The 14,001-nt window shown below is 36.4% G+C and overlaps 4 protein-coding genes and 1 non-coding gene across 5 annotated transcripts in view; 2 read left to right on the top strand and 3 right to left on the bottom strand.

The window, feature by feature from the left end:
* The window catches only part of LOC9319375, a 4,417-nt gene extending 1,950 nt beyond the window's left edge, over nt 1-2,467 (bottom strand). The window contains exons 1-3 of the mRNA XM_021031096.1: nt 2,183-2,467; nt 1,541-1,984; nt 5-1,166 (exon numbers count right to left, since the gene is read on the bottom strand). Of these exons, the coding sequence (XP_020886755.1) occupies nt 5-1,166; nt 1,541-1,984; nt 2,183-2,264 (1,688 nt within the window). The 5' untranslated portion in view covers nt 2,265-2,467. The remainder of the gene's footprint in view (nt 1-4; nt 1,167-1,540; nt 1,985-2,182) is intronic.
* A 73-nt stretch (nt 2,468-2,540) lies between these two features.
* On the top strand, nt 2,541-2,612 carry TRNAP-AGG. The gene has a single exon. It is a non-coding gene; the product is annotated as a tRNA-Pro (tRNA).
* A 235-nt stretch (nt 2,613-2,847) lies between these two features.
* On the bottom strand, nt 2,848-4,575 carry LOC9319374 (pentatricopeptide repeat-containing protein At3g21470). The gene has a single exon (XM_002883261.2). The coding sequence runs from the start codon at nt 4,548-4,550 to the stop codon at nt 2,979-2,981; it is 1,572 nt and encodes a 523-aa protein (XP_002883307.1). The 5' UTR covers nt 4,551-4,575; the 3' UTR covers nt 2,848-2,978.
* Nucleotides 4,576-4,614: 39 nt separating this feature from the next.
* Nucleotides 4,615-7,353, bottom strand: LOC9321508. Its single transcript, XM_002883260.2, has 11 exons — nt 7,199-7,353; nt 7,008-7,115; nt 6,772-6,926; nt 6,587-6,680; nt 6,401-6,471; nt 6,215-6,321; nt 5,978-6,099; nt 5,431-5,519; nt 5,235-5,294; nt 5,046-5,150; nt 4,615-4,951 (listed from the first exon to the last, which is right to left on the bottom strand). The coding sequence occupies exons 1-11, from the start codon at nt 7,329-7,331 to the stop codon at nt 4,832-4,834; spliced, it is 1,164 nt and encodes a 387-aa protein (XP_002883306.1). The 5' UTR covers nt 7,332-7,353; the 3' UTR covers nt 4,615-4,831.
* A 3,263-nt stretch (nt 7,354-10,616) lies between these two features.
* On the top strand, nt 10,617-12,160 carry LOC9321507 (monothiol glutaredoxin-S10). Its single transcript, XM_002885395.2, has one exon. It carries the CDS (start codon nt 11,570-11,572, stop codon nt 12,005-12,007), a length of 438 nt encoding a protein of 145 aa, XP_002885441.2. The 5' UTR covers nt 10,617-11,569; the 3' UTR covers nt 12,008-12,160.
* The last annotated feature ends 1,841 nt before the right edge of the window (nt 12,161-14,001 follow it).

Genomic DNA, 14,001 nt, shown 5'->3' with positions numbered 1-14,001 from the left:
ATTCTTTTTAGTTTCTCGTGAAGCAGTCTGGACCTTCCTACTCTTCCAGAAGCATGGACCTTCTTTATCAAGCTGGTCACCCTTTAAAGACCCTTCAATATTCCTCCGGCAAGCTTTAGCAGGACTTGGACTAGCCTTCTTCATTCTTTTTTTCAACAATTCATCTTTACTCATAGCCTGAATCCTCTTAGTTCCCTTGGATTGTCTAGTAACGACTCCACCGGGAGAAAATCCTCTCTCTTCTCCTGGTGACAGTTTCTTTCCTGTAAGACAACTCGCCTCAGCATCAAACTTGCCACAGGCTCCAGAGGACAGATCATCAATCGCTTCAGCAGCCACTTGTGTATAATTCCCTAAAACTACCGCTTCACGAACTTCATCTAACTCTTTGCCAAGATTCTTTTTAGCACCCTGGATATTTTTTCGGCTCCTAGTCACACTATGCTGCAACAGTTTGGAATCAGAAGCCCTTCTTTTATCCACAGCAACTGGTATCAGTTCTCTTTTCTGTTCTCTAGGCAAGCTAGAAAATTCCCGTCTTTTACTTGCAACGCCAAAGAATTCATCTTTTCTTCTACGATAGATATCACCCCCTCCTTCATCCTCACGATTATCATCCCAGTCGAAAATATCGTTTCCAACAGCTCCGCTTTTGTAACTTACTTTCTTTGCTAATTCTTGTGGACCTTTAAAAATCTGAACAAATTTTGATTTTTCTTCTGTTTTCCTTCCATAGTCAGCTTCAACTTCAAAATCAAACTCTAGACGGCACTCACTAATGAGCTTATCAACCAAGTTAAGAGCACTGGCCTGGGATGCCTCGCCAGGTTCTTGAGAGTCAATATAACTCAAATTCCCCAGATCGACATTGCCATCAGTAGAATGACAATTTTCTTCAGGCAAATCCTCAATGAAAAGCTTCCTCGCTGTTTTGTTTGCTGTTCTTAAGTCATTTTTCTCTTCAACAAATATACTGGTAAGAGATTGCTGATTCCCTACTTCTCCAACACTATTTTCTAGACTAGAATTATGTGTGGCTCCTTTCCCAGAAGAATGACAGTTGATTAGAGTAGAACAGTCAGTGTTGGGGTTTGCCGCACGAGCTGCCACAGCAGAAGCACGAAAAGCTGATGAACGAACTGAAGCGAACCTAGCCACCTTTTTCCCTGGTAAAAGAAAAAATGGTCATTGGAAAAAGTGCAAATGAGAGAGGGAACTTGAAGAGAATATATAGAAAAAGAAATAACTGGGAAGAATGCAAGGCAGATATCGTCTTAAAAAAACTGCAACTACCAATGGTTTGTTACTAAAACACTATATACAACATCATGCTGGTTTACACAATTAACGAAGAATATCTCTCATGCTTATATAGGCTAGTAAGCAACTAAGCTAAGGTCAAAACATTTTGACCCGAGAAATATATACTGAACCTAAGTAGCCAACTTTAAATTTCAAACAAGGAGTTAGAAGAGAACTTGATACAAGAAAGGACAATAATATTCATTAACAAACTCTGCAATATTGGTTAGAAACTCACCCGAAACTCCATGTTCGTTCGACCAATTAGCATCAAGGGCAACTGTTGATTTAACCTTTTCATTAGCATCCTGTCTATTCTCTTCACTAGATAACACAGTTTCCGCTTTACTACACGAGTCATCACTATCAGAGAGCTCACTGTTATCCTCCAAGACATCAGTAACATCATCCTCACTATCCACAACAACTTCATCATCACAAAGATCCAAAACCTGAGTAGCCAAACCATCAGAAGCTTCAAGTAACTGTGTCCCCTCTACAAATACTTCTTCTCCGTTTTCAAATCCCAAATCAACCGCTTGAGTTTCATTACAAAGAAGAAATTCTTCATTATCACATTCAATATCAATGACCTGAGTCTCCATATATTGATCATTAATCCAAGCATCGTCTTCAAAAGGTTGTGTGTCACAATCCCCAAGCAAGCTATCTTTATCTTCACCTAAGATTCAGAACAAATTAGGTCAGGTAATAGTAAAATACAGAGAAGACACATAATAGTTTCCAAAATCTCAAACTAGAAATCAAGAACACAGAAAAATCAGATTTTTTTTTTATAACAGATCGATGAGAGGCAAAAAAATCAGAGCTTTTGATGAAGAATAAACCCTAAAAGAGATGGGTAAGTGTAAAAATTTACCAGAATCAGAAGGAGAAGAGGGATTAGAATCAATCGGTTGGGTCTCTTGATACGCAGAAAAGTTTTGATTTGCTTTAGCCATTGCGATTCATCCACTGACAAACTCCGACAACGATAATCCGATTCGCCGGGATTGATTTGACTAGAGGAGAATTTTGACGGAGGATTTGCGATTTTCAATGTAGATCCGAAAGTGAGAAGAGGAAGAAGAAAGCCGACACAGGATTTTAGGCGCGTAAAAGACAGACACTAAAGTAGTTTCGTTAGGGTTCGCGGGGAGTGTGAATTACCACCTAATATCTGGAGGGAAATAAACGTAACAAGGATAAGATAGTTATAGTTGTAGTATAACATAAAAGGGCGTTTGGTCTAGTGGTATGATTCTCGCTTAGGGTGCGAGAGGTCCCGAGTTCAATTCTCGGAACGCCCCCAATTCTTTTTTATTTTTATTTATATTGTTTATTGGGTTTTTAAACTCAATTATAGAAGAACTAGTCACACATGACCATAGTACATGTGCTCATGTAGAAGAAGAGATCAAGAGTTTAAGAAGATATTACCAAAGGTTTTAATCTCGAGATGGGTACCAAGTTCGAATCTCGAGATGCTCATATATATATTTTTTTTTCCAACCATTAATGGGAATATCTCTGCACTTTGCAATATCAAGCAGCCAACAATCATCAAATCCCATTTTAATTTTTTTTGTATAAACACTGTTACTGTTTATGAAGGCAATTTCATAATCATCTAAGTATTTTACTTCTTCGAATAAACAAAGCTAAGTGGTATAGACTCAGGTCAAAACTACTGAGCTAAGCCCTGGGGATTTCTCAAGACCTCTTTTCTCCATTTCTACTCTCAATGCTTCAGCTGTTTCCCATCTCTCGGTGTGTGCATACAAGTTCGATATCGACGCAAGATGGTTCTCGCAGTCACTGTTAGTGATGCTTCCCACAGTCACGATGATCTTCATCACTTGTTCAGCTATTTCTGTATCCATATGAACCTTACATGCACCAAGTAAAGCTCCCAATACTGTATCATTCGGTTTCACAGGCATTTCTCTTACCAATCTGTAAGCTTCTTTCAGTTTTCCGGAGCGTCCCAATAGATGTATCAAACATCCAAAATGCTTTACATTCGGTTTCACGTCTTGAGTTTTCATCTCCGAGAATATCTTTAGACCTTCCATTAGAAAGCCTCCATGGACACAAGCAGTGAGAACCGCCAGAAAAGTGATCTCGTCAGGCTTTAAATCTAAGCTCCCCATTGTTCTGAACATCTCTAAAGCTTCGTTGCCTTTCCCATGAATGGCAAGACAAGAGATCATAGAGTTCCAACACGCTAAACTTCTCAGACTTAACGACTCAAACACGGATGTCGCATTCTCTAGATCCCCACATTTAGCATACATATCAATCAACGCATTTGAAACAAACTGATTAAGCTCAATTCCTTTACGGTTAATCAGAGAGTGAACTTCTCTGCCAACATCAAGACGGCCTGACTGAGCACAAGCAGATAAAACACTTGAAACCGTTACCGCATCGGGTTCATACCCTTCTCCTTGCATATTATAGAAAGCATCAATAGCATCACCAGAATACCCATTCTGTGCATAACCAGTGATCAAAGTGTTCCAAATCACCAAATCACGAGCAAAAACTCGATAAAAAACACTTGTAGCCTCATGCACATCACCTATCCTGAAATACCCGGAGATCATCAATGACCATACAAAGGAGTTCTTCTCCGGTATATCCTCGAAAAACTTCCTTGCATCCTCCATTTTTCGATGACTAACGTAAACTCCGAGCATCACTGACCAAGCCTTCACATTCTTCAACTCAAAAGGCATTCTCTCAAACAATTCTCTAGCTTTCTCAATCTCTTTTCTCTTACCATACCCTTTCATCATCTCGATCCAAGTCACCGTATTTCTACAAACCGATATCTCTTCGAACAATCCACTAGCCGAAACTGCATCCCCATTACCCATATACCCACCAATCATAGCGTTCCAAGTAGCTACGTTTCTCTCAGGCATTTCGTCAAACACCTTACGTGCAGAAACTACACATCCCCATTTCCCATACATACTGATCAGAGAGCTTCCCACCATAACATCAGAACAAACACCGAACTTGATCGATTCAGAATGTAACAGCTTCCCAAGAACAACACGTGGAACAACGCAAGCACATGCCTTTAAAATCAAAGGAACCCATCCCGGAAAATACACTCCTCTGCGGCGGATTCCTCCGTACAAAACTAGAGCTTGTATTGGTGATCCTCTAGATATATGATTCTTTATAAGATTCGACACATGAAACTCACCTAACGATAAATGTTCCTCCAAATTCATCACCACTGTGACCAAAAATACGAGTTTGTCTGAAAGAAAGAATAGAAATGAGAGTTTGCTTCGCTGATCGAAGTAGAAAGGTCTCTTTGAGAATCAAAATTCTTGTTTTCCAAATTTTGTTATTACAAAAAGGGTAACTCTTGTCAGTTTGTGTCTCTGTCCTAAAGACAAACCCTAAAGACTTCTGTTGTTTGCCTCTCACACTATCCCACTTATCGATTTGAATATTATTCTGCCATGAACTGATCTTCTAGTTGCGGTGAAATGGATCAATCCAATCATCAGATGAGAAGAGCTTCATTCTTGTTTAACTCATCTAAATCCACTCTCACTCTCAAACCAGAGTTTACCAAAGCATTGACCATTGCAGGGATGTCAGATTTCAGTGATGCAGCTACAGCCTAGTATTAAGGAGACATGGTTTAGGTTACGAGCTTTTTTGGTTTTGTGTAATACATAAAGTGAATTGAATGGTCTACTTGGAGGGAGTTTTACCTTCTTGTCTTCTTCATTTTGGTGCTTGATAATGTCCACAGGCCACTCGTTTACCAGCTTCTTGAATTCAGCCTCAAATGCTGACTTCTTCTCATCAGGATACGCCTGTGAAGAATATACACAAGGTACTTAGAAAGTTCTTTGATCCTGGAAAAAAAGAAAAGATATTTAACAGGTTCTGGCTCACACCTGACAGATGATTTGGATTACAGCAGCAGCTTCTTCAGGTTTATGTTCTAGCAGAAAGCCCTGAGAGAGAGAGAGAGAGAGAGAGAGAGAGAGAGAGTTAGCAAAAGTTTCAAGGACAATCCGAAATTTGGTTCTAGAAAATATGAACAGGAGTGATTATGCCCATAACAGGAGGATGCATAAAGAACTAATTTACCTTTGCACATGAAAAAGCACCGGAAAGGGTGTGTTGAGTGTAAGTCTCAGATCTCAGTTTATCAACATTCCATAACGACTCTGTGTCTCCTGATAAAGCATGAGTACAATGAGACAGTAAGCAAATTGACATCCAAATAGTAGGAAATCTTTCACAAGTCGAATTGTGTTATACTCTGATTTAATTCTCTTGCTCACATCTAAAGTTTTGCCTGTTCTAACACTAACGGAGCCTAAATCCGATCTGGGGTCAGGTCATTCATGAGATTACATAAAAGAAAAAAAATCATACATCTGGTCCCTTTTACCAAATTGGCTACCAAAATTTATCTGTTCTGCCAATACCTATAGATATCGCAACAGTTAAGATGGCATATCTCAAAACACCAAAGTTAGGCATATGATAGGTTAATATCTTGTCTGATGTTTACGTAGGCATTTCTCAAGACCACTTAAAGTTCAAAATACGAAATGGTTGTAACAAGCTCCTCTATCGACCAAAGAATCATTGGAAGTACAACTAAGGAAACCAACTACACTAAATGTACCTCTTTTGGCAGCAAATTCCATCCAGACATCAAATGTGGTCTTCCTGAGCTTGACTCCAGCTTTGCAGAATTTCTTCGAGTACTTAGCTAATAGATCCCAGTTATCTGTATCATGACAGATCCTGCAAACATTCAGTTGAAGTTCATTGCACGATACTAAAGCTCTTCGAATTAATGAGCCATGGAAATCGGAGCACTAAATCCGCTGAAAAATGAGCAACAAACTGATCTACACACCTGAAAACAAAATCCGCTGTCCCAGGTTGTAAAGGCAGATTATTCATTTTCAGGAGTTTCATTACTTCATCCATGAGTTTCGCGTCCTTGTGCTCTAATGCGTATGACTACAACAAACCAGCAAACATCCTTAAAAATGTGTGAGCCAAAGAAGAAACAACCAAACAACTTATCGACTTGCAATACCAGTAAATGGTGTGCAGATGCAACGCTCGGAGTCAGCCCGTGAACATTATGTTTCCAAAGAGCCCTTTTACCTGTGGTCCAAATTAGAAAGAGATATTAGTGTAGACAGTTTCTGGGAACAGCTCAGCCAGTTCAAGAGTGAAAACCTTAATAAAAGTGAAGCAAAACTAAAAGGTTTGGGATTACCATGGTTAATTGTACCCACACGTACACAAGTCTTAGCAACATGCTGGCATAGATTGCAATTAAAGTTGTCATGAATACGAAGATTGGACAATCTCTACAATCCAACATGTAAGAACGTCAATTAAACCCTAAACCTCAGACTCCATCAGAACAAGGAACACAGAAGGGAGAAACAAAGCACTCACAAATCTCCGGAGATTCTGCAGAACCTCAAACAGAAAACTAATGTCATCCTCGTTCCGACAGTTCTCAATCAATGACCACAACCAAGCATTTGGAGCCATTGATCTCTTGACATTCACAGAATCAAGTATTTTACCATGTAATTCCTTGACAGCCTCTTCACACACAGAGCTAAATTCGATCAGGAAACATTCTAACTAGCTCAAATTCCAAGTAAATCGTCAAAAAATCTAGAAACCTGTAGGATTCTCGACATGTTTTGTTTCAGAGGTAAAGTTAGCTCTCAGCATCATCAACCCCGTCATAGGTGATTGAGCGTACAACTGATTACAAGTATCCATTTTTCCTATGAACCAAACAACTACTACTGATGATAAATTTCTTCAATCATTTAAAATTAGATTATGTGTGAAAATGAAGAGATCGTACCTGGAAATGCAGAGTGGGAAAGAGATCGATGGCTCGGCCGTTGAACAACATGAGAGGCATTGTATACAAATCTCACATCGGTCTCCATGAGAGCCACCCTAGCGATTCTACGAGAGTACGATAGATATTGCATGACTTCGGGATCAAGTGCAGAAGAAGAGTCTGCAAGAACTCAGGATTTTAGGGTTTATGAATTTTGCCCCCCAAAAGGATAGTATTTGCATAAAACACCCATTCTTATTATTTCTTTACACATGACCCCGTTATTTCTCTCAGATATACGTTAGTCCTCTCTCGTATAATAAGGGTTTTGCGCAAAAAAAAACTCAAACTAGTTCATTTTTGCAACATTACCATTCACTTCCAGAATTAAAAAAAAAAAACTAATATATGTGACTAGAAAAACGTTTACAAAATATGTGTAATGGTTATATTGCGTATTATTTTGGATTTCGTAGGATAAATCTGCATTTTTCGGAGATAGAAGGCAGAGCCGGCCTTAGGGACAGGCTGATGAAGCATCAGCTTGTGGCCCTCTTAAATATAAGTAAATTTTCGGCCTCCAATTTTAACAAAGTATCCTTTAGTTCAGGTGGTTACGTTTAAGTTAATAGAGAAAGTTGGTGCAGGCTTCGAAGTCATTATTGCTCTTTATAAAACTTTCAGTTTTTTTTAGCTTATTAATTTTATAGGTCCAAAAAAAATTGTTGCTTGTGGCCCATAAATTTGTTGGGCCGGCTCTGATAGAAGGTAAAGTTGCAAAAATGAGCAAATTGGAGAGTTTTTTAAAACAAAAATCCATACAATAATCATGACAAAATTTTCTATTTATCATAAATAATATATTTTAAAATTACTAAAAATTAAAAATTCAGTGTATTCAATCTGAGGATGGTTGAGTGCACAAGAACAGTTTCTTCGATGCAAGGACTCATGATGTTAGGGTTAACGGATTTTTCTCCCCAAAAATATAGTATTTGCATAAAACACCATATACTTGTTATTTCTTGCAGACATACGCTAGTCCCTCTCTCGTTAGAGTCAGAGAGACGACAAACACACAAAGTTACGAATATTATTACTTTCTCTCTACTTCAATTTACTAGTTATTTCTAAGATTAGAAAGTTTGATTTCGACATACAATATCTGGAAAACAGACGCGTCATGATTGAAATTATGATATATGTATAAAACAAACAAATAAAAGTATTTATTAAACACAACTTATTTTTAAAACAAATCATATGTGCTATCGAAGTGCATAGTACTATAGACATTCTTGAGTTTTCATAATTGTGAATAATTGCCAACTTGAAATTACAAACACGAAAGAGATTTTCGTTGTTTTTGGTACAAGATTATTTTATAACACTAGTAAATTTTCAATATATAAAAAGTAGCTTTCAAATTACTATAAAATTGAATATAGTTTTTTTAAATTGCTTATATAATTTAATATATTTATAAAAATTGCCTACCAACTCAAGTGAAAGTCGGATTAGGAATGTTTTGGCTATTAAATTTTTTTTTTTTTTAAAGTGTTTAAAGTCCAAATTAAAATTAAAAGAAGTTTTCACGGAAGTTCGAATTTAATAAATTTTATGAACATTTTTAAAAGCTGTTAAAGTGATAAAGCTCGATTGATATAAGTATGGTTTTAATACTTTTAATACTTAAAAGTAAAATAAAAGTTCCTACAATTTTTAAAACCTAAACACCAACCGGCCCCTAGTAGGATTTTGAGTATTGACACGTATTAATTGGTTTGGTTTTGGGGATGGCAAGTCGGTAATGAGATTGTAACAAGTGGTGATATATGTTTATATTTGGGAGAATCGATAGCTTTATCCAACAGGCCCATTCATGAATGGTGGTCACGTTACTCTCAATCTGTCATCATATTCTCTTGATCCTATTCCATGACACAGAATCGAGGAATATATATATATATCTTTTTATATATTTTTTAGTTAAATGAATAAAGGTCGATACATGCATATTATTAATGCATCATTATTCAAGTGTGGAACAATTTGGCGCTATTCAGGACAATGATATGGATTTCTGTAAGAATGTTAAAGACTTCAGGACAACGTTAACAACATTGTTTCCTATGTTATAATGAAGAAACAAAAAAAATAAAAAAATAAATAATAGGACTACTGACGACGGCTTTGTCTAGAGACTTGTAGATGATGACCAGTATCTTAAATTTAAATTTTTGGTGTTGGAGAAACAATAAATTTCAGGAGATTTTAAATTTAAAAAATTGGTCCCAAACAAGTGAATTTCAAATTGCAAAATGTCAACTCCAAAATTATAATTGTTTTCAAAAAAATATGAAAAATGGATATAGAATTTTCGAGTAGGTGAACATAGAATATCAAGAATATATCTATATATCTAGCTAGATGCGCCAATGCTCATATATAATATGACGATAAATGCTTCAAGAGGTCCAAAGATCGTCCACTAGTTTTATAGCGTGATTTATCTGACTGATCTTATTAGAATATTACTAATCATCAACGGTTTCGGTTACATCCGATTTTCGTGATTACCTCAGCTTTAGTTTCGATTCAAAGTTTGGATGATAAAGAGAATTAAGTATATAGTGTTTTGAGCCAATTAATCATCAACAGACATATCGTTGCATCTAGTTTGGTATCAACTTCAGAGGACACGTTCAGTGGCGGATGTAGAACATTTTTTAGTCCGGGGCACAATTTTATAAATTAATATAAAATAATAGTAAAAATAATGTTTATTATAAAATTATCCTACAAATGCATCATATTTTCCTTCATTTTATAGAATATTTTCATCACTATTTTATTCGTCATTTTACCAGACAGTTTTTTTCCAACAAGACTATCTAAAAATATTGTTTACCAACAATATCCATATGAATTAGTTATAAACGATTAACTTACAGTGCTCATGTCGTTATGTGATGTTCTTGGCTTCTTGCAACTTGAGAAGAAGATAAAAAAGAGTTGAAAATGACAAATTATGTTTATCTAGGTCAACAATGCTTTATGCATATGGTTTAAACTTTTTATATATGACTTTTTCCAACGAGCCTTTTTGTCGAATTTAGGAAAAGCAGTAGGGTTTTATGTGGATTGTTAGGTTAATAAATTTTTGGGCTGAAGCACTTTGGTTTTCTTTCTCAATTGGGCAGGGGCACGTTTCTGATCTTTTTCAATTGGATTAAAGAAATTTGCTGAAATTTTATAATTACTTCTATAATTACAAAAGCAAAAAAAAAAAGTAGTAGGGGGCACGTGCCTCCCCTTGTTATGCCTTAGATCCGCCCCTGGACACGTTTCGAGAATCAAAGTCAGAACAGTGTAGTACTTCAAATTCTAAAAATAATTATAGTATTACAAAAGGTAAAAAAGTAAAAACGAATGAAGTACACAAAATAAGAACTAATAATTTGTTTGTTTACTTAATCATCAAAGCATAAGTATACTTAGATTGCTCGTTGTGACGGAGAACTCTGTCCTTCAGGCCAATTTTAGCTAATTAATCATCAATGGTTGCGGTTATATTATATTTGGTGATTAATTACATCAAACATTCTTTCGATCAAATCGATAGGAGATTAAAATCTCTAATGAGGATATATGAATCCGAATCTTACCATTTACCTAGAATATGACTGTAGCACACTAAACCAATAGTAGCTAGCTACTTGAGGAATTTTGCAAATACAATTGCCATGTCGCCACTTGCATTACCGTACGGTTCTTTGTTTTTGGATTTTGGCTTCTTTGATATCTCAAGAGTCACAACGAATTCTATGTCCCGTCATCTTTAATTACATCATCTTAATCACTAAGAATATGAACTGTTTTGTTATAGTAAACCCAACATGCAATTACAAAACTTTAACAAATTAACAAAAACAACATGCAATATAATTACAAAACTGATCGAGCGTGCATGGAGTGTGAACAACTCTACTATGGACGATGTTTTAACTTAATAAAAAAAAAAACAAATTAATTATCTACTTTGAATTTGTGTTTCTGTCTAGTTCTTGTCATAAATGGCGACGTAAATCCCCCTGCGGCAAGAAAGTGATGATCGAAGAGAATCAATGCAAAGTTGACATTCCCTTAACACGTAATATTGATCCCCAAATATTGGAATTTTTTCTCTTCACACATCATCATGATCACAAGTTACTATATGCATATCTTGATCTCTATTCTCTTCACTCTCTTACTCACAATTTGTCAACTCTCCAGCATCATATCATCAGCTTCTCTTATCCACAATCCATCTTCCCACAAAATAAGATTCTCCCTTTAGCGTTGCTCCGTCATTAATCCAAAGATACCTCTATTCATAAAGATTACATGCGAGTATGTGTATATATAGAGTTCCAAGACTCACCTCTCCAAAACAAACTCATCAAAACAAAATTAAATCTCCAACCACTTCAAAGAAAAGAAATATATACATACCAAAAGAGTATTACTATACAAATGGATGTGGTAGCAAGATTAGCGTCGCAAAGAGCAGTGGTGATATTCAGCAAGAGTACGTGTTGCATGTCTCATGCAATTAAACGGTTGTTTTACGAGCAAGGTGTGAGCCCGGCGATTGTAGAGATCGACCAAGACATGTATGGGAAAGATATCGAGTGGGCCTTGGCGCGATTAGGCTGTAGCCCTACGGTTCCTGCGGTTTTTGTCGGAGGGAAATTCGTAGGAACGGCCAATACCGTCATGACTCTTCACCTCAATGGATCGTTGAAAATGTTGCTCAAGGAGGCTGGTGCTTTGTGGCTTTAGCACTCATTTGATCTTTACTTTGAGTCTTTGAAAGTCTCTTCACTTTATGTACGTTTAATTAAAGCATATGTGAAGAAGTACTACTTTGTATTGAGAGTTATTAAATATATGTCTATGTGGAGGTTGATTTAAGGATCAACTATAACCCATTAATTCACAATCCAAATACATGCAACTTTCCCTTCAAGAAAGTTGTGACGAACAAGCTAGTATAATGTTGATTATTAATAATTTTGGACATTTCTCGAAAACAACACATTTTATGTCTAGTTTTACAAAGCTATCATCAAAATCCTAAATTGTAAACATAACATAAATTTTGGAGATAAGCAAGCTTTACAAAAAAAAGAGTTTGCAGGCAAGTCCCCCCATATGTAAAAGAATTTCGTGCCCATGTCTAAGAGACCAAATAGCCTCACATAGTATTTGCAAACGGTAGAATCGAACTCATGACCATAACAAGTTTATGTCATTTTAATATTATAGTCGAGACTCGAGACCACTATGAAGATGCAGTTATTTTGGTGTTCTGTACTAGTCGTTGATGTAGTACAGAAAGTAGTACAAGATGTGATTCAGGAAGATGAGATGCATAACTACTGATGAGGAGCTCGAGTACTTGGGTGTTTGAGCGTTTGTCAAGTCAGGAAAAAGAAAATTATCTTTGTTTGAAGACAAAAGGAATCATGTAAGTAAAAGGAAGTGTGCTTGAAGAGAAAAGGAAATTGGCAAAAAGGAAAACCTTTTCCTTATGGGATTTGGAAACTTTCTCTTATGTGTGATTGGAAGAACTTGAGGCGCAAGTTTTTGTTTGTTATATAAGGGGGACGTGACCTTATGAGAATGTGGATTGGCAAGAGTAAAAATCCCAAAGAGATTTGATGTGAGAGATTGTGTGTGTGATCGTGTGCGACGTAGTTTCGCGGGTTTGTGCTTGTGTGATCAAGCTTATTTGTGTGTTGGTGTTGACGGTTCATATTGGAGAATCTTGGTGATCGTTGGGTTCGTTGGCTTGACGGTTCGTGTGTGGTGGTTGTTCCAGAGACTTGGAGAATTGAACTCTAGACTCAGGGGGAGTTTAGCTCAGGGTTAGGTTATCCTGATTAAATCTAGGCTCAGGAGAGTTTAGTTAAGGGTAGAGATTTATCCTTAAGATTTCATGTTGATAGAACGGAGCGGTGAATCAAGAGGGTTGTGCTTGGTTTACGCGTTTGCGAATAGGTTGTATTTGCTTTCTTGTTTTAGTGGAATCGAAATCTGGACTTGGTCCCGGTGAGTAGGAAAAACCGAACCTCGTTAACAAATTTCTTGTCTCGTTTACTTTCTGCAATTTATTTGACCTCATCCGTACTTACACACTATGCCAATATGCCCACACTATATTATCCAACATAACTGACAAGTCAAAATGTTTTAAAATATCATATATAAAAAATGATCATATAATAATTTAAAATTTGAAATCATGTTTTAAAGTTAACATTAAAATTTCTTAACATTGAAAAATCTTAGAAAGAGAGGCGAAAAAATAGAAGAGCAGCATATTTCAACCAAGAGTCGGAAGGTGCTATAACTTCGCCGTCACTTGGATTAAAGTTGACATGTTTCATTTTAAAGTTTGAATGGGGGATTTCTTCTCACATCCATCTTTTGATTTCATGAAAGAGCAAAGGATGGTTTCTTCAACAAATCCACAAACAAAGATTCTTGGCGACAATTTTCTGGCTAATCTTCCATCTCTTAATTAATTTGTTATACGTAACCGAGAAGACTTCTTTTTGTTATATTTTGGTGGTCCGCTATTTTTTTTTTTTTTTTTTTGTGAAACTTTGCTTAATATAAATAAACTCAAACTCCCAAAACAGAGGAGGAGGAACAAGATAACAGTGCTGACTTAGCAAGCAAATCAGCCTGAGAGTTTTCAATAAGAGGAATAAAATGAAACGAGACAGAGAGAAAGTTGGCCTTGAGAAGCTTGATGTCTTCCATAATGC

The sequence above is a fragment of the Arabidopsis lyrata genome (genome assembly GCF_000004255.2).
Source record: "Arabidopsis lyrata subsp. lyrata unplaced genomic scaffold ARALYscaffold_3, whole genome shotgun sequence".
NCBI lineage: Eukaryota > Viridiplantae > Streptophyta > Magnoliopsida > Brassicales > Brassicaceae > Arabidopsis > Arabidopsis lyrata.
Note: the sequence above shows the minus strand (reverse complement) of the source record. Positions and strands in the feature narration are given on the sequence as shown.